Below are 19,374 nucleotides of genomic sequence, written 5' to 3'. Positions count from 1 at the left end.
AAAGTGGTGATAGCCAAGTGGTTAAGCGGACTCCGTTAAGGTCCGGGGTTCAACTATTCGGGAAAAATGTGCATTTTAAGCAAAATGACTTACTTTAACGCGGTAAACGATTATGATTACACATCGCGAGGAAACCTTCATAAATGCCCGAGAATTCTCCATAATATTCTCAAAGGTAAAGTCTATCAAACCATACTTGGCCATAGTGATGGACCTAGAACCCTTCTCATTATCAAAATTAAAAATCTATTTATTTCATGTAAGAGAACCAGTCTACGCTACATATTCTGTAACTCTACCCACTGGTAAAAAAAGCCGGCAAGCAGTTGCACTCTGCGGGGAGATCCGTGCTCAGCTGTATTGGACCAGTGACGGGTATAGAGAGTAGAGAATATAGATGATGATTGATTAAGTAATTGTTTGTGATGGGATTAACTTCTAAATCTCATCGTCGTTTTAAATACGAGTTTTAGAACGTGTATTGGCTATAAGATCTTTCAAAATTGGGCCAAGGTCTACTTACTGTGACTGTAATTCGGCAGGGGGGAATTAAATTAGGTACATATATATGTATAAGTGATAAAATAATATAGGTATCTACTTAGTCGTTTGTTTGCCAAGCCATGCCATACTATTGGCCATGGCATTCCGAACCAGTGGTAAATTAAAACTACCTGACTATTCATAAGCACTTGTAAAAAGATTACATGAATAAAAAAACATTCTATTCTATTCTATTCTATGCCAATAAAAAAACTTATGTGTTACATGTGTATGTATTTAAAAAAAATGATTTACAAAATTGAGATTCTAACAGTGAGGGTAATTCATTGTAAAATTCTAATCTCTAAGGTTAGAAGACTCGTTTGAAGAGGCGGGCGATGGTGGCGATAAGTGATCTTGGTTCTGTTCATTACGCATCTTTTTAAAATTTTGCCGATTGCGGTACATCTTCGCTTCATCAGTACATTTTGTTGTTATACAGCTCCTGAAACAATGTTTTTGTGAGATCTTGAGAATTTTTGAAGTTAGGGTAGTTTTATTCAGAACTAGCTGCCCCGGCGAACTTCGTACCGCCTAACAGTCGATTAAATTTTTTTAAATTTTCTCTCCGTAAGAACCATTCTTGTACTTCAAGGAATATTATAAAAAAAAGAATTAGCGAAATCGGTTCAGCTGGTCTCGAGATTTGCGATCAGCAACACATTTAGCGATTCATTTTTATATATAGAAAAAGATGTCTTAGTTTATGTCTAAAGAAACACCTTTCCATCTCTCATCGCGAAATTAAAACCTCTTGTAAAAATTAAACATGTCATCTAGACTTTCACCGCACCCCGCTAGACTACGCAACTTTCATCCACTTTTACATCTCACGATATAGATAAATAGTTGAAAATTTCACAGAGTGTGTATTTCTATTGCCGCTTTAACAAAAAATAATAAAAATTCAAAATGGCCGCCATGTATATTAAAAAAATAAAAAGTAGGTAGGTACATAATCTTTAAAGATGGTACGGAACCCTTTGTGTGCGATTCCAACTCGCACTTGGCTGGTTTTTATCACGGTCATGTTTACCACCGGTACATGGTCGTTAAATATGTTTAGGATTTCATTATTGCCTACCTTACAATTCTTTTTGGGACACCACATCGTTGAGAGACAGTATTAACAATGTCATGTACTAACTGCGGTTCTAGAAGTTTCTTTGGCGGTTTGTTTTTGAAAGCCGGAGACTGTTTCCCACTTAGCGAATGAGTAGCTAAGACCCTAGAATAGAGAGATGGCCATCTTGTTATGAATTAATGCAACTTTGAGTTTATATATAATGCGTAAAAAATGACCCCTCACGCGCCATTTTAACTTTTTGTGTAAATTTCATGTCAAAAGTACGATTTTAGTTCTTATTTTAAAGGTGAACCCACGGTGAACCGTACCTACTTTTGACATGACAGTTGATCCATAGAGTTAAAATGGCGCATGAGGAGTCTTTTTTAGGGTTCCTTACCTCAAAGAATAAGGAATCCTTATAGGATCACTTCGTTATCTATCTGTCTGTCCATCTGTCGTGTCTGTCAAGAAAACCTATAATCTACTTCCCGTTGACCTAGAATCATGAAATTTTGCTGGTAGAAAGGTACCCAGGTCTTATAGCACAATAAAGTAAAAATCTGAAAACCGTGCTTTTGTGGTTACATCAAAAAAAATCTGTTTGCGGGTAAGATACTATACTTCTTCTCTAATCTGTGGATACTATAATTAAGCCATTACAAATGTGCGAACTCAGTCGTAAATCGTAATGATCATAGGGTTGTAAGAAAGCTGCAGAAGTTGTTATCGATAAAGGGATGGCATTCGAACCTAGCTAATTTGGTATTATTTCCCCTCGCTATATTATAACCTGTTATCTATCGACTATCGACAAATCCTTTTTTACTGTTACACACAATACCAGAGCATCAGGCTCCAATTCCATAAGGATAAGTGCGACCAAAAGGTCCGATAATTTAATGATTTATAACTCAGTTCGCTCGACTATTCATAGATATACACCGATATCACAACCGATATCGTATAAATTTCTGAGCATAATCGTATAAGTCTCGGGTTCCAGACTATTTTTGAGCTACTTAGGTTAAGAGCTAACGGATAAAGATATCGTAGATTATGTATTTATTATTAGGTAGGTAGGTACATACTTCCTTGGAAAAACAGCTTGCAGCAAATGTCTAGTAGCGGAAGTGTAAGAGGACCAATCAATTCCCAACATCAATCTAGCCGGCACAGTAACATTGCCGCTGCCGAGGGATACCTGTATAATTTATACAATTTCCTTGTTAGTTTATTCAAATGAAGCTTTCCTGTCAGATTTTAATAACGACACGAAGTATTCGAAGTATTCCTTTCGAGTCTTGGAAAGACTAACAGACACAAGCGGCTGCGGTAGCTAGTTACCACCCTAACGGCACTAACCCCATCGGCAAAGCCGTGCCGCAAAGTGATTTAGCGTTCCGGTACGATGCCGTATCGAAACCAAAGGAGTACCCATACGGTTGAATTCTGTGTATACCCCTAAAGTAACCTATGGGTTTAATAAAAACTGTCATACCCCTTCCATCTTAGACTGCATTAGGTATGACTATCACTTACCAGTTGCCAGGTGAGATTGCAGTCAAGGGCTAACTTGTATCTGAATAAATAAATAAAATGTGTAGTGCTCAGACAAGCCGTCAAGTGCTTATCAGAACTATAGTACCCATGTAACTTTTGTATTGAAATAAAATATAAATACGCCTGAGCCGCCTTGCTACCCTCGTGTTTTGAGTAGGTATGACGCACTGTACTTTGTGAAGTCCACATACCATATCATCCACATTTTCAGCACCTGGCAATCCAGTATTAGTTGTTTGTGCTGAAGCTCTTCTAACTTGTAGACCTTTGACATTCCTCTTGCTATCGGAATCGAGTTCCACGCTTGGTGTAGTCTGACGGTCCGTAGCCGATTCTTCTCTCACATCATCAGTATTGTGATCAGACCTTACAGACATTCCCTCTAAAGTTTGCAGCTGATCCTCGTTGATATGCAAATCAGATACTAGAGTTATGAATTGCGTATAAAGACGATGCAGTACTGATTCCAGTTGTTCAAGTTTATCCATGGATGTATCATTACTTGGATCCGTCTGAGTTGCTTGATCGAAAAAGAGTTTTCTATGTAAGTTTCCAGGAGGTATTAATCTTTCGGGTAAAGGAGTGCTGCTTACTAAGGATCTACGATTGCTAAATAGTATATTTTCGTGTAATACTCGGCTGATTTGCCCACTAGTAGCAGATTCAGAGCGTTTGGGTTGGAAATTATTGTATCTCAGTGTAGCTTTTGTCATATTCAGTTCTGGGTTGACCTTTAAATAAATATATTATTAGAATACAAAAAAGTTACCTAGATAAAATTGATTTTAACGTTCCAGAATAAGAAAATTGACCATAAAATGAAGCATTCATCTCGAACTTGTTCTCAGACATCTTGAGACATGACCGGACACCGGTGTATCCTAATGGTAAAAGGAGAGTCGACAAGCTTTAGAAAGAAAGTCGTAGCTCAGAAACATCTGGAAATGTACTGTGCTATAGGAATAGCTAACATAGCACAACTTTTCCGTATGGCTAAGGCCCTAAGGATAAAACTTTATACGAATAGTCGAGATATACGCCAACATGCCTTTGCGGCCAATCTCCTTGGAAATACGAGAAGAGCAAGAATAGCTCACCTTTTCCCCTTGCGCAAAATTTTAATTACGATCACGAAATTACTTACCTAGTGTAATTAATAGCCTAGTGGGTCGAATCTCTAACTTTTCGGAGTTGTGTGCTTCTTAAATAATTAAATATTGCTTGCTTTTACGGTGAAGGAAAACATCGTCGTGAGGAAAGGAAACCTGCTTGCAGCCTGAGAGCAATCCATAATGTTCTCAAAGTTGTGTGAAGTCTGCTAATCCACACTTGGCCAGCGTGGTAGACTATGGTCAAAACCATTCTCATTCTGAGAGGAGACCCGTGCTCTGTAGTGAGCCGGTCATAGGTTGATCATGATGATGATAATGATAATGATGATTAATACTTAGTACCTCTTGATCGGTGTCGCTGTCACTAGTGCTAGGTTCGGGTACTTGATGCAAAACATTAGCTCCACTCGAACAAGATATCGATTGGGTTTGGTTCGGGTTGTAAAACTGTAAACAAACACAGAATTTTGAATAAGTATTAAGTAGATAATGCATCTTTTTGCTCAATAAATTTTGTAGCTCTAACGCTAACCCGGTGCGGGATAGCGCGGGTTACGTGCGGGTGTGCGAAGCGTTTCCCGCCTCAAACCCCGATTGAAATCTCGACCTGTCGCATGTATAGTACGTACCTACGCGACAGGTTGAGCGATATTGTAATATGGACTGCCAAAATCATCACCCTTCTTGGCTTTGCCGTAGTCTGGTAAAAAGATATGGAGCTAAGACGGCTTTGTCCGTCCGTCGACCCACTAAGTACACTTTCTGTTCGATACATGGGCGGTGATACATACATATTAGCAGTGGCGTGCACAGTGTTTGAAGCCAGGGTAGGCACTAGTTAAGTAAGAGCCTGTTTACTGGCAGGTCATTATGAAAAATATGCATTGAGCTATTCAACTGGGGTAAGCAGTGCATTTATGCCTCTATGACCTGCACGCCATTGCATATTAGGTACCCTACAATTTACCCAGGATAAAAATATTATGCACGTTACGGGAAAATGAGAAAATATTACAAAAGGATTTAGGCGTTTTGTCTTTTGTCTCTACAGTGCGGATTACTATGCGAAGCCACTGGCCAGAAAAAATCCTACTGGCTTGAAAAATACTCGGGCGCTCTATTCTCGCCAGCACTGGCTTGGCTTGAATAACTGTTTATACAAGGCCAATACCAAGCCAATGCTGACTGCCAATAAGACTGGCAGCCAGCGATGACTTCGTTTAAACAATGCTTTAGGTTTAGTATATACTAGTTAAACAATACACCTAAGAACTGAAAAGGCTGACTTTTTGTAATACGATTTCTTGGTAGGACATTAGCTAGAAGGAATTCGTGACGACGGCAACAGTTAGTGCGTTATTTTTTACTAGAAGTTGGACAAGTTCTGTGAACATGATCTCATTCCCTTTCAGATTAGTCATCGACCGATCTCTGATAAGATAATTGGCTTGTAATATGCCGCGACACATCAATAGTTAAGTGCAGTCATGCAATCGATTGTTTAATGCAAATAGGTACCGAACTAAGCAAACGATAAATCGACTTATGTCGGGTTGTTAAATGTAGGCACTAGGCATTCAAGGCGTACCTATATAATAGTTTCTATGGTTTATTTAAAATTAAAAATGTTTTTACTCGAGTAAAGAGAAAAACCTTTCTTTCATTATAAGTTTCTAAGTTTACGTACTATACGGTATACCGCGACAGGTTGAGATGGGAATCGCGGTGGGGACGCGGACGCCCCGCCTCACAGCCCCTTGCCTCATAATCCGATTGCCATCTCAAGCTGCCGCGTACTATATATGAGTTTACCTGTTCTTGAACTAGGAATAAAAAAAGTCACTCACCATAGGCCCCGTTTTCATTTCCTTGATTGTGTTCATACATAGTGATAGGACGCTTTTCACCTGATTGTCCTGCCTTTCCAACATCAGCTTTAGCTCCTTCACGTATTTTTTGTTATCTGTAACATAAATAATATTCTACATATAATTCTGATAGTTGTAGGTACTAGGTAGGCCTATTACCTAGTTACTTAGGTACTGAAAACAACGATTTAAGTAAGTAGGTAGGTATATTTTATAAAATACTTAGTTTGTAAGCTTTAACGGCTTTGACCTAATAAATAATCTCTGCGTGAAAAACATTTTTTGGGGTTTTCTTACACGGTTTACTTATCGCGATGTTCTAGCTCGGAAAAGAAATTAAGTGAATTATGAACACCGTTAGAAGCTGCATCTTCGTTTACCACTATGAGATCGTAGTCACGCTCAAGACAAAAACATTTCCGGCTTTGACCAAAACAAATGATATTTTTTTTGGGTTTTCTTTCACCGGTTTTTACGGTGTTCTAGCTCAGAAAAGAAATATTTCACACAACCAAAATATGATGTTCATAATTATGTACGGAAAACGCTAAAAGAGCGAGACCCGAGTCCCGACTCGCACTTGACCGATTCTTATTCATTTTTGACGTTAGAAGCAATTAACCTACCCTACCTAGTTACGCTCAAAAACATTTCCGGGTGACACGAGGGACGATTTAGTTTTTGTGCGAAGAATTTGCGGTTGATTTATGTATGTAAGTATGTATTTATGTAAATAGTTACTATTTACCTACATTACAAATAGGGATTCCATGTGGAAATGCAGTAGGATCTGCTATAAGGTTCCTATATAGAACTTATTAAGTAGGACTTATATTATTTTATCTTGTAAAAATAAATAAAAAGTGAACTCACCAGAAACCCGAAGAATTTGTCCTTTCCGTGCTACATTATTATGTTTGTCGCGAATAAACACCAACTTCCCCGTGTGTAGATCGGGCTCGTAGTTAATAAGAGCATTACTATTTACCACACCATAGTTTGAAAATAAATTCTGTTCGTCTACCCACTCGACTAGGAGCCACATCTTTTGATCCATCGCCTCAGCAAACTTCTCTTAAAATATTAACTATCTTCGAAGTTCCAACCACGATGGTGTGTACAAATTAACTGAACTTACTATTTGATGTACCAACATGGGTAGGTACACGCAGGTAGAAATATACTACAATAGATTTGGGACTTGGGATACCCACCCGAGTACCGAGCGACGTCCCCTAAGTAATGAAAAACAATAGAATTCGTTACTCTTAAAATTTAATACACCCCCGGCATTGTATAGTTGGCATTGTTTTTTTATCTCTTAAGCCGGTTGTTAAACTTAAGGAACGTAACAAAATGAGTTTCTAGCGGGAAAAATTCTTATAACATACCTATCTGAATAATTCTAATTTACATCGGTAGGTATACCTAACCTATTGTAGTAGGTAAGATAGGTATTTCAAAATGTTTCTCCGCGTTGGAAATACTCAAGTACTTAGTCGATATACGTATCTACTTAATATTAATGTTTCTAGAATATGTATCTAATAGCAAAAAGCTATTATCATTTCGTAAATGCAGCTGCATTTCCGAAGAATCGTTCGCAAATAGGGAACCCACATTGTCATTTGAGACCACTTTGAGACGCTAACCTTAAATATAACTTTCTTTACTTGTAACCATAACTGTTTAATAATTAAATTTCCTATAACCTATAGTCCTCTAGTGGCTCTAGTTTTACGTTTACGTAGTTTAAGTAGGTAGGTATATATTTCCAACTTTCGTCCGTCTCCGGGCTGCAAGCTAGATAAAGAACCCAAACTTGACTTTTCTGCATGCAGGTCCTGCGGTGCTGCCACCTGCCATTACACCGTCACTAGAAAGTTCCAGTGTCCAGTGCTTTTGTAATATTAGGGTCTCATTCTCAACACCATGAATATGTATTAAATCTTCTTATGAAAACAAAACATATGTACCTACCTAGGCAAGTTCAAACTCAACTACTCTGCCATAGGTATGCCATTAGTAGGTTGCCCTTGCCCACCATCCATCTTCATCCTGAAAGAAGTACCCATGAAAACAAAGCAAATGCAGAGTGCCAATTCGACTGTCCTTCTGCCATGTGCCATCAATGAGTTCCAATACCCACCTTACACCTGTATCATCAAAGACACTACTATAATAAGTCAATGATTCAACTTAAAAATCAGATACGACCTAAGTATCTGATACTTAGGTTACGCGGCCGAAAGTAATGTACATCTACCTTTAGAAGGAAATATGTAGCAACATCATATAATATAGGTATGAGTGACAGAGACAACCCTATACAAAGCCGAAATGTCATTCGAAAGGCCGATGTACATTACTTTTCGGCCCCGTACTGGCATTTTGTATTGAAGTAAGTACATATGTGTGTAAAAGACTTCAACGCCAATGACATATAAATATGTATACTAGGTACTAAGTCATTGTTCAACGCGAATAAAGCGACTTTAACATTATTACTTAAGCGAATCATAGGCGATTAGTCAGGTAGGTATGATGATTAAGTTTTCCTAGTTTTTTTTAAATATTTGAAGATTTTGACAGACATTTTCATCCAGTAGGTAAGTAGGTACCTATACCTCAACCAACACAACCATCTTATTGGAGGTAGGTGGAGATACATATCTTTTCACCTTTATATTTTATACACCTAATGGAGGTAGGTTTATAAAATATACGCCCATAGACAGAAGGCAGACGTATAATTTGTACTTAAATACTTAGGTTCCTCGAATTTATTTGAATATTTAATGTTGAAAAGTACATTTTCAGTGTTAATTAATAAATGAAAATGAAGATCGTTAAATAGAATATCTACAATGCATTGCAAAGAATATGCTACTTAGGTACCTACTTGGGAAAACAAGAAAAAGTGATTTTAGAACGGTTTTGGTTATAAGAACATAATAAATTACTGACGAAGTAAGTAATGGTTTTAATAATATGTTTGTTTTTTAGGCGAACAAAAATTTTGTATATTAATTAATGTACATTAAGTTTAAGTAAGTATACCTACCTATTACCTATAGCGAAATTGTACAATAATTTAAGTCATTATTTAGTAGGTAGGTACTTACTTAGCCTAAAATAATTTAAAGTAGGTTACCTACCTAGGTTTACCTACCTAGAAATATAATATTTAGCATAATTGCAATCCCGTCTTCAGACGTAATCCCTATAAGAATGCTAGTTGAATATAACATAACAACCTAATTGGTATAATAAACATAATTTTCATAAGTTCCAGGAACAAGCAACTTTCATTGAATACAAAACAATAGGGGAACACCGAGAGCCCGAGTACAGCTTATTTGTAGGTACCTGATAAGGAAACAATAGGAATGGTTTTGACTGGTTTTGACCAACCCCCGCAACAAGTTCACTTCGACAACCCCCTTGCAAATATGGTCAGTATAGTTTGAGTGATTGAGGAAGTTAGTTCAAGTGCTTTTCATAGTCTATTTTGCATAATTTTAAGGAAGTGTAATTTTACTGCCCGTAAGTTTATTTTTATCTTATTCTATTTCATTTTTGTCTATTTTTCTGATGCAGTGTGAAGTTGTCGCAAGGTTAGGGATACGATTTCAAGTTAATTTTGGGCACTAAGTAGGATTTGTATTAGACTAGCTGATGCCCATGAATTTGCCGTCCATGTGGATTTAGATTTTTGAAAATCCCTTGGGAACTCTTTGCTTTTCCTGGATAAAAAGTGCCGTATGTCACTCTTTGGTCTGGTCTATAACTAGATAGGTACCTACCTGAGTGCCTATTATCCATGCAAAAAATCACGTTGCTCCGTTGCGGAGAAACCAACAAACAAACGCACTTTCGCATTTATACCTAATTGGGGTAGTGATTAACATTTTCTATTACCTATACCTGCGTGTTCTTTTTTTTAACTTTTAACATTATTTTTATTTATGTATAACTAGATAATGCCCGCGACTTTGTCCGCGTGGATTTAGGTTTTTTGAAATCCCGTGGGAACTCTTTAATTTTCCGGGATAAAAAGTAGCCTATGTCCTTCCCCGGGATGTAAGCTAACCCTGTACTAAATTTCATCAAAATCGGTTGCATGACTGGTCCGTGAAAAGCTAGCAGACAGACAGACAGTCAGACAGACAGACATACTTTCACATTTGTAATATTAGAATGGTAATTTTTGAGTAGGTCTGGGCCTACCTATTCTCCCGCTCAGTGCCGCATTTAGGAAGGTCTCGGGTTCGATTCCCAGTAGCACCTAATTGTAAAGAAAAGCGTTATAGATGCAATATACTGTACCTAATTTATCTCAGGGTATCTATAGCAGGTATGCGACTGGTCGAAATGGCAATCGAGGAGGGAACGCCCCGCACACCCGCATAGCTCCCGCGCTAACCCGGTGCGGGCAAAGCGCGGGTGAGGTGCGGGTGTGCCTGGAGTCCTCCCGCCTCATACCCCAACTGCCATCTCGACCTATCGCGGACTATAGGTGCATACCTATTCGCATTACAGAATCGTAAAAATATGAAATTGCATTTCGCATCTCTCGCAGGTAAAAATACCTAAGTTAAAAATTAGATAAAGTCGCAAGCGGGATCCAATAGGATAAGGAGAGAAAACAACAGTTGGGTAGGTATATTGACCATTGAGGACGTTTGAGGCAGCCTTACAAGAATACAAAGGGAATATTATTCGAACTGCACTGAGCTAAGTAAGTAGTAAATGTAAGTACCTACTCTATGAACCGCAGCTCGCTTAGCAAGTGTACTCTATTTAAGACTTTGGAATACACGTGATATTTTTAAGTTTTTAAAGTGTCTTACAAAATCTACTCGTATTTGAACATTAAAAAGCTAGCTGGCAGAAGACTCATGATAGCAGATAACGTAAAGAGAGTCTTATTTAGTTCTTTATTTACACTATAAGCTGTTATACTCAACTAGTCTAACTAATATCTTAGCCCTAGGCATGAAAGTACTGATCGTACCTGGAACTTAATCTTTCGTTAAACATATTTACAGCTAAAATGACCAACTTCGCCGTCAAATCCGATTTGGATGCTGCACAGGCCTTATTGGATCTCCAAAGTGATCTACGCGAAATAATTAATTATGATCATGGTAAGCCTATAGATACCTAGTTATTACTATAAACTAGCTGCCCCGGCGAACTTCGTACCTAACAGTCGATTCTTTTTCAGGATTTTTTTTAAATTTTCTCTCCGTAAGAACCATGCCCGTACTTCAAGAAATATTATGAAAAAGAATTAGCGAAATCGGTTCTGCTGTTCTCGAGATTTGTGATCAGCCCCCCAATTGTGTAAGAATAGCCATTTCATGGCTATCGCAATCGTCAAGAAATTCTGCCCTTTGATTGGTTGATTCGCTGTATACATTTTTTCACAGCCAATCAAAGGGCAGAATTCTTGACGATTGCGATAGCCATGAAATGGTTATCCTTACACAATTGGGGGGCAGCAACACATTCAGCGATTCATTTTTTAGAGATTATGTGTACCTACTTACTTAGTAGTAGGATTAGTATGACGACCTCCCAGGCGCAGTGGTAAGCACTGATGTGGTCTTATTAGAGGGAGGTCCCGGGTTCTTTTCCTGGCGGGGGTTTGGAATTTCATAATTTCTAAATGTCTGGCCTGTTGAAAACTTTTGGCCGTGGCTAGTTACCACCCTACCGACAAAGCCGTGCCGCCAAGCGATTTAGCGTTCCGGTACGATGCCGTGTAGAAACCAAAGTTAAAACTGCAACTGGTATGCCTCTTCCAGGTTAGGCCGCTTCCATCTTAGAATGCATAATCACTTACTACCAGGTGAGATTGCAGTCAAGGGCTAACTTTTATCGGAATAAAAAAATCCTAGTAGGTAGTTTAAATAGCTGCATCTTGTAGTGTTTAGCATGTTTAACTACAAATGACGAGGTCATGGATTCGCTAAGTCCTGCTAAAAATAGATAAATTATAATAGATAGGTATTTATTACGTTTGTGATGTCGCTCACGCATTTATATACGATACCCAATAGGTATATACGTGCGATAGGTCGAGACGAGATGGCAAGGTTGAGGGAACGCCCTGCACAGCACCCGCACTAACCCGGTGCGGGCGAGCACGGGTGACGTGCAGGTGTGCGGAGCGTCCCCCCGCCTCATACCCCGATTGCCATCTCAACTTGTCGCGCACTATAGATACTTATCTCCCGCGCAGCAGCTAATCTCTGTGGAGATTAGTCGCCGTGGCTCAATTTCGGTCGGGAGAGCACGATTTGTAAGTAAGTAGTACTTCGTTAGTATTATTAGGAAATTGGAAGGTATCTTGCTATCAAAGAAATTTTTTGCTACCTTCACTATTATAAAACGTTGTGATTCTGTATCTTATCTACTTACACAATCTTACAACTTATAGGTAAAACATCTACTTGTACCTACTTAACTTAAGTACCTACTTATAGTTTTCTATTTTTTTCAGTTGATGTGCGTGGCTGTAAGGTGGAAAATGTGGAGTCTTCGACGGCGATTGCACAAATACTGAGCAGTTACATGGAGACTCAGGTAAGATAAAAATTGCGTTATTTCTGTACTCAAACAAAATAAAGCTAAAACCTGACTCCTACTCCAATATATTTACTTAGTACATTGTTTTTCTGCTGTTTGATATATATTTTACTAATGATACCATATCTACATAGAATTTTCTTCTTTCCTTTGACATCCCACTTGATACGATGGTAGGTAGGTACCTCTTCTTCTTCTTCAAGTGCCATCTCCTACCGGAGGTTGGCAATCATTAAGGCTAACTGGATCTTGTTTACTGCTGCCCTAAACAGTGATCTTGTGCTCATGTTAAACTGGCGAAGGTTCTTGAGCCAGGATATTCGTCTACGGCCAGGTCTACGTCTGCCTTTTATCTTGCCCTGTATTATAAGCTGCAGTAGATCGTATTTTGGGTTGCGCATAGCATGGCCCAGATATTCGAGCTTTCTCCTTTGCACACATTTGAGTAACTCAGTGGACTTCCCCATTCTTTGCAGCACGGAGGTATTGCGTACACGATCTCTCCATGAGATTCGCAACATTCGCCTGTACACCCACATTTCGTACCGCCGATTTTGATGAATTAGGTAGGTACCTAATTCATCAAAATCGGCTCAGTAATTTAGACGCTTCGGTGAAACAAACGTAAATACCAACATACATACATACCTATAGACCGCTAACATCATAACCCTTTCTTTTGGCATTGCCGTAGTCGCGTGATAAACAGGAAACAACTTTTTAGGGTTCCGTACCTCAAAAGGAAAAACGGAACCTTTATAGGATCACTTTGTTGTCTATCTGTCTGTCTGTCTGTCTGTCTGTCTGTCTGTCAAGAAACCTACAGGGTAGGTACTTTGACCTAGAATCATGAAATTTGGCAGGTAGGTATACGTCTTATAGCAGACATTCGGGGAAAAATCTGAAAACCACGAATTTGTGGTTACATCACACAAAAAAAATTGAATTGTAGTCATGAACACATATTGCTGTTTTCAACTTTCATAGTAAGATTACTATACCTACCAAGTGGGGTAACATATGAAAGGGCTTTACTACCCGTGCGCAATAAGTTGAGACCTGGGGGCGGTGGCGCCACAGACGCGTGGTTGTACTGTAGACAAAAAAATATTACAACAAGCTACCACCCGCGACTCTGCAATTTCAGTCCAACACTTTTAACACGAGATTTCTCTCTCCACTAGTTATGTAAAGTTTTACCCTTCATTATAACAATAAACTTAACACACAAAATAACAAGCAGTAACTCTAATAACTATTAACGAAAAGATTATAAAATCGGAGCGCGTCGTCGTTGCGTAACGTAAGCAAGTACGGAACGTAAGCAAGCAAGTACGAGATGTTAAAAAATGGCGTTGTCTACAGTACAACACGGGAGCTTGAGGGAAGTTACAGGGCAAGCGGGCGGAGGGTTGCATTCCAGACGAGTCTCAACTTATCGCGCACGGGTAGTACTTGTACATTCTAAAACAGATTTTTATTTATTTTTAAGCATAATAGTTTTTGATTCATCGTGCAAAATGTCGATAAAATACGATTGTAGTAGGTACGGAACCCTCAGTGCGCGAGTCTGACTCGCACTTGGCCGGTTTTTTCTTATTTGCTGTTTGAATATATCTGTGATTGTAGGTGACGCAACATCCTTGTACAAGTACTCCAAAACATCAATATTTACCAAAACGCTTGAAAGAACTTACTGAAGAAAGAAAATTCACGCCAACCAAAAAATTCTGCGACCAGGGTACCCAGACTGACTTTGATCTGCACTTACCGGAAATAGAAAAAATGGAAACCATTATAAAAGAGCTGTCCACTAAAATCGAGACCTTAGAAAGACAACTAAAAGCGAAAAATGCTGAAACATCATCGATTACCACATCGTATGAGCGGACGTCTGAAGTTTCGAGCGAAGAATACTCAGAGGCTCAGTGCTATAGGAAACCCGTCAAGCGGAAAAGAAATCTGACAGCTAATACTGATTTTGTGAGTACATTTTTTTTAAAATTTAAGTATAGACTAGCGCTTGGCTGCAATCAGACCTGTAGGCCGATTTCGTAAAACCTGCATCAATCATTATTACAATCTCGATTGTTGTGATTGGCTTAATTTGTGCGATTCTTGTTGCAAAAATGCTTTGTAGCCAATAGTGAGCGAGCGTCAACTTATCAGAGGCGATTGCGATCGTGATATTGTAGCTGTCATTTTACCGCAATCGAGCAGCAGAAGTGATGATGCTGCCTAAGATAGAGCGCTCTTGCCTAGAAGATGCTATTCATTCTTGACTTGAAGGTACCCGTATTTATTATAATTGGAGAGGGAAACTGATGCTGGAAGGGCGTTCCAAATCCTAGCCGTTCGGATTAGAAATGAGGAGGCAAATCGCTTCGTACATATACATGGAATTTATACTACGCACGGGTGCAGACCTTGGCGATGACTTGCGATACGATAGTAGAAAGGTGAAGGAGGAACCAGGTCGAAAAGTTCAGTTCAGTACAATAGGTACAGTTAACCAGTAGTCCAATCTGATGTTTTACACGAACTAGGTAAGGTAAGGTAGGTAACAAAACATACACAAGCCCAGCTAATACCTATCTGTTTTTGTATACAATGCGCAGTCTTATTCGTGTTAAGACATATTGCGCACTTCTCAAGTTTTGTCTTTAGAAGTCAAAACTAACAAAATAAAACCTAGTGCAGGAAATTTTAAAAAGTTCATTATAGGCAAACGCTTGACCACAATCACACCTGATGGAAAGTGATGATGTGGCCTAAGATGGGACGTGTTTACCTAGAAGATGCCTATTCACTCTTGTTAGAACATTCGTTGTTGGTTAGAACGAGAACTTATACTTAGAGTTATAACATAGTTTACCTAATTTCTGTTTTTTTACAGGGTTCTATAGGAGATTTTGATCCAACTTACTATGAGCGTGAGAATTCATTAGCAAGAGTTGTGAAAGCTGAGCTGGCTAAATATAGCGTTTGCAAGACAGAGGTGAAACCTAAGAATAACTTAAAGAGCAATAGCGACTTGGTACGTACTTAGATAGGTACTTAAATTCCAATTACCTAAGTAATAGAAGAAAGATATAAATAATATTTACAAAGATTCAAAAGCCTATAGAATAATACTTGAGTACTTATGTGAATTTTTAGATACTTTTTTTTATTGCAATATGGATTTGGGTTTAGGAAGCTGTGATAGATTAATGACTAGGACCTCCGCCTCCTAATCGGAGGACGAGGGCTCGATCTCGGACACGCACGCATCCGTAACTTTTCGGAGTTTATGCGTTTTTAAGTAATTAAAATATCACTTGCTTTAACGGTGAAGGAAAATATCGTGAGGAAACATGCCTTAGAGTTCTCCATAATGTACTCAAAGGTGTGTGAAGTCTGCCAATCCGCACTTGGTCAGCGTGGTAGACTATGGCCAAAACCCTGCTCACTGTAAGAGGAGACCCGTGCTTGAGCAGGTGATGGTTGATCATGATGATGATGATGATGATAGATTTACGCTCGACGACAATCATAATATAAAAGCATTGATGAGATGAGGTCTAGGTTGGAGTGCGCTTGCCTAGAGGAACCAAATCACTCTTCTCTTGCAAATCATTAAAGTACCTACTGAACTATACATAAGTACCTACAGCCTCGTCACAAAGTTCGATCAAATTATATCATCTGAAACTAATTTTAGGTCCCCATTGGAGACGGCAATGCACAAGTGCCAGCACGACTAATAAAGAATTTGGATTGGACATCTTACACAAATGCTACGCGAAAATTATTGACAGCAGTATTTACAAGAAAGTAAGTACCTACTTACCACTCCCTATAGCAAACTTTTACAAAACATTTTTTGGTGATTTATTTTTGGTGTTATCATATCAGTAACCATCGACAGTATCACCTGTCTTCGTTTTTGCTAGCGTTCTGGTTACGCACTGTATAAGGTAGGTACTTAGGTACCTACTTCTCGTCGACATAGGATCATGAAAGGCATAAAGCAAGGTGCAATTAAAAAGTTCTTTTCAATATTTCAGAGTACTCGCAACCCACTCTCTGACTGGAAAGCCTTCTCCCGCTTTTCCTGACAAACCTGCTAAAAAGAAGCTTGACCCTGTACTTGTAAACGACATTGTCCAAACAGTGGTTGAAAAATGTCGTGTGCCTGAAAATGTTGTCCGGTAAGAATCGCAAAATGTTATTGTTTTTAAATATCAGTCAGATATAAAAAATGTGCGGATTGGTAGACTTCACACACTTTCGAGAACATTATGGAGAACTCTCAGGTATGCAGGTTTCCTCATGATGTTGTCCTTCACCGTTCAAGCATAAGTGATATTTAATTACTTTAAACGCAGCGTGGTAGACTATGACCAAAACCCTTCTCACTCTGAGAGGAGACCCGTGCTCTGTAGTGAGCCGGCGATGGGTTGATCATGATGATGAATATAAAAAATAGCGATCTAATCAGTGAAACTGTAGTCTAAAATGTTGAAAGTAAATATGCCTATAAAAGATACGTTTGAGGTTTTCTAAACCCATATTTTAATTAGTCGGAGGTGCCAAAGCCCCCCAGAATTTTTTATGGTCTAGGTACCTATCTACCTAGTTAGTAGTTACTAACGCTGGTAACGGGCTGCCATTTTTTATCTTTGTTAAATATAGGTACCTAAACCGAAGTAGGACTTATCTAGTCGTGGATCGATCCTTGATTTTCCATAAAGACGCTTGTATTGTACCAGAGAATTCAAATGCAATGCAACGAACTGTGTAATCAATTTTTTATTCTTCATTATTTCAGAACGAGCATAACAACCAAATGCGCTGACGAAAGCAAAATGTTCCGAACCCGTCAACAGAACAAAAAGAAGCGGAAGGCGTTGAAAAAAGAAAATATATCGCCCTGTGTTGATTCAGATGACTCATATTCCTACAATTAACGAAATCTTTTATCCTAGTTTAGGATTTTTCCAGGTGATTATTATAATATTATTTTCTCTAAAAATGGCGCGCTAACGAGCCTATAAACATTCACAGAACTAAAGAAACTGTCAATGAGTTTCCATCTTGTTAGGAATTTGTTTATCCGCCGACCGCTTTAATATTATAGTTTTGAGATAACGCCTCAGGTGGAAATTGGTTCCACAGTTTAAAGAACAATATTATGTATGGCTGAATTGACCTGGAATAGTGCGAGTTTGTGGAATACCAGGCATATAGGACGTAGGGTGCAATCATTAGAACAGGAAAAGTATGGTATCAAAATGTAAAAACTTCTCAGAATAAATCTCTTTTCTAGAGTCACCATAACGCACATTTATCGTTTTTTCGCTTTTAGATCTTCAAATAAAATTATAACACCTATACCTAGCTATAAAGACACAAAATATAAATAATGGTAGGCATTAAGGAAGATAGGCTATTTACCGAATTCCTCATTTTTTGTCCACAGTAGTAATGTTTAGTGTTGTTTTTTTTTTCATTTTTTTAGATAAATTGCATGCGACGCTGTATCTGCATAATAATATGCGAATAGTGGATGGACTGGACGCCACGTAACTCCGCCGCTGGTTAGCCCAGCGCCAGTCTCAAGCCTGGAATAAGGAGGAGAGTTCAGAGTTGGTTTTTTGGAATATTGCTTGAATGGCTGTGAAGTTGATACTAAATAAATTGTAGTTAACTAGTAAGAAATGTATTTTTTTTATTTTCACGAAACATTTCAAAAACAATAATTTAGCGGGAACTTTCTTTTGTAACGACTTTTCAAATCCCGCCAATAGGTATTCTACGTTTTCCTCACGTTTCCTGTTTTTCGCCTATAGAGAATACTAGTATTTTGCTCGCTGCTCGAGCTGCTAAAGCAGCTCTCGAGGTCTATAATGGCCATTTTGAACAATTTAAAAAAAGTTTTAAATTTTGTATGAAAAAATAAATTCCGCCATTTTGAATTTTTTTTCCACCCATCGAGTAGACCTTGGGATCCTGATCATCTCTTGCCAAGAAACCACTCTTCCATCTTTCATACCCTCCGAGATGGACGCCGATGAAATTTGTATGGCGGCCATCTTTTTTTCACAATTTTGAATTTTTTTTCAAATTTTTGGCAATTGGATGAGGTTTTGAATGACATTTGGTCGAGCACCTCCCACCTATCTTCAATACCTCGAGCGTTCCCTTCCCCCGTCTCCGAAATCCTCAATCATCAGCTCCCTCCATCAGTTGCCCTAAAGGAATCTTTGTCTTCTATATGAAAGTATAAGTGAAAAAAAAAAGTTTCATACAAAATTTTACAGGAGGAAATTTTTTGAAAATCTCGGCCGCCATCTTGTTTTTCCAATTTTTTTTACATTTTCTAAAAATCGTTTACTAACATCTACAAGAGCTGCAAGTTGTAACAAAATCGGTTGGAAAACAAAAAAGTTACAAAAGTCAGGTCGGCCGCCATCTTGTTTTTCTGAAATGTCATAATTTTTCCCTACTCGAATCCCACTTCTGAACATATCTCCCATACATTATAATATCATTTTCTGTCTCTTTCTAGGAGAACAATTATGTCAATGAGTCAGTCAGTGAGTGAGTGGTAATTGAGCTATATATAGTATAATAGACAATA

The 19,374-nt window shown here is 38.4% G+C and overlaps 2 protein-coding genes across 10 annotated transcripts; one reads left to right on the top strand and one right to left on the bottom strand.

Moving 5' to 3' along the window:
* Positions 1-763: 763 nt before the first annotated feature.
* LOC117991307 (uncharacterized) lies at positions 764-8,216 on the bottom strand. 5 transcript variants are annotated; one of them, XM_069505154.1, is made up of 8 exons: positions 8,133-8,216; positions 7,026-7,226; positions 6,132-6,247; positions 4,627-4,731; positions 3,364-3,903; positions 2,701-2,813; positions 1,628-1,771; positions 764-988 (listed from the first exon to the last, which is right to left on the bottom strand). In XM_069505154.1, exons 2-8 carry the CDS (start codon positions 7,207-7,209, stop codon positions 841-843), a joined length of 1,350 nt encoding a protein of 449 aa, XP_069361255.1. In that variant the 5' UTR covers positions 7,210-7,226; positions 8,133-8,216; the 3' UTR covers positions 764-840. The 5 variants fall into 5 exon arrangements, with proteins under 5 accessions (XP_069361255.1, XP_069361256.1, XP_034834763.1 ...); XM_069505155.1 differs by lacking the exon at positions 8,133-8,216 and having other exon boundaries at positions 1,691-1,771; positions 7,026-7,359; XM_034978872.2 differs by lacking the exon at positions 8,133-8,216 and having other exon boundaries at positions 7,026-7,357.
* On the top strand, positions 6,759-18,416 carry LOC117991495 (protein insensitive-like). 5 transcript variants are annotated; one of them, XM_069505159.1, is made up of 13 exons: positions 6,759-6,865; positions 7,994-8,166; positions 8,973-9,122; positions 9,442-9,607; positions 10,735-10,893; positions 11,204-11,302; positions 12,664-12,746; positions 14,379-14,732; positions 15,646-15,786; positions 16,453-16,565; positions 16,799-16,942; positions 17,563-17,735; positions 18,253-18,416. In XM_069505159.1, exons 6-12 carry the CDS (start codon positions 11,209-11,211, stop codon positions 17,699-17,701), a joined length of 1,068 nt encoding a protein of 355 aa, XP_069361260.1. In that variant the 5' UTR covers positions 6,759-6,865; positions 7,994-8,166; positions 8,973-9,122; positions 9,442-9,607; positions 10,735-10,893; positions 11,204-11,208; the 3' UTR covers positions 17,702-17,735; positions 18,253-18,416. The 5 variants fall into 5 exon arrangements, with proteins under 5 accessions (XP_069361260.1, XP_069361263.1, XP_069361259.1 ...); XM_069505162.1 differs by lacking the exons at positions 6,759-6,865; positions 7,994-8,166 and having other exon boundaries at positions 8,742-9,122; positions 10,735-10,906; XM_069505158.1 differs by lacking the exons at positions 6,759-6,865; positions 7,994-8,166 and having other exon boundaries at positions 8,853-9,122.
* The last annotated feature ends 958 nt before the right edge of the window (positions 18,417-19,374 follow it).

The sequence above is a fragment of the Maniola hyperantus genome, chromosome 19, assembly GCF_902806685.2.
Source record: "Maniola hyperantus chromosome 19, iAphHyp1.2, whole genome shotgun sequence".
Taxonomy (NCBI): domain Eukaryota; kingdom Metazoa; phylum Arthropoda; class Insecta; order Lepidoptera; family Nymphalidae; genus Maniola; species Maniola hyperantus.
This window is presented reverse-complemented; position numbering and strand designations above follow the sequence as displayed.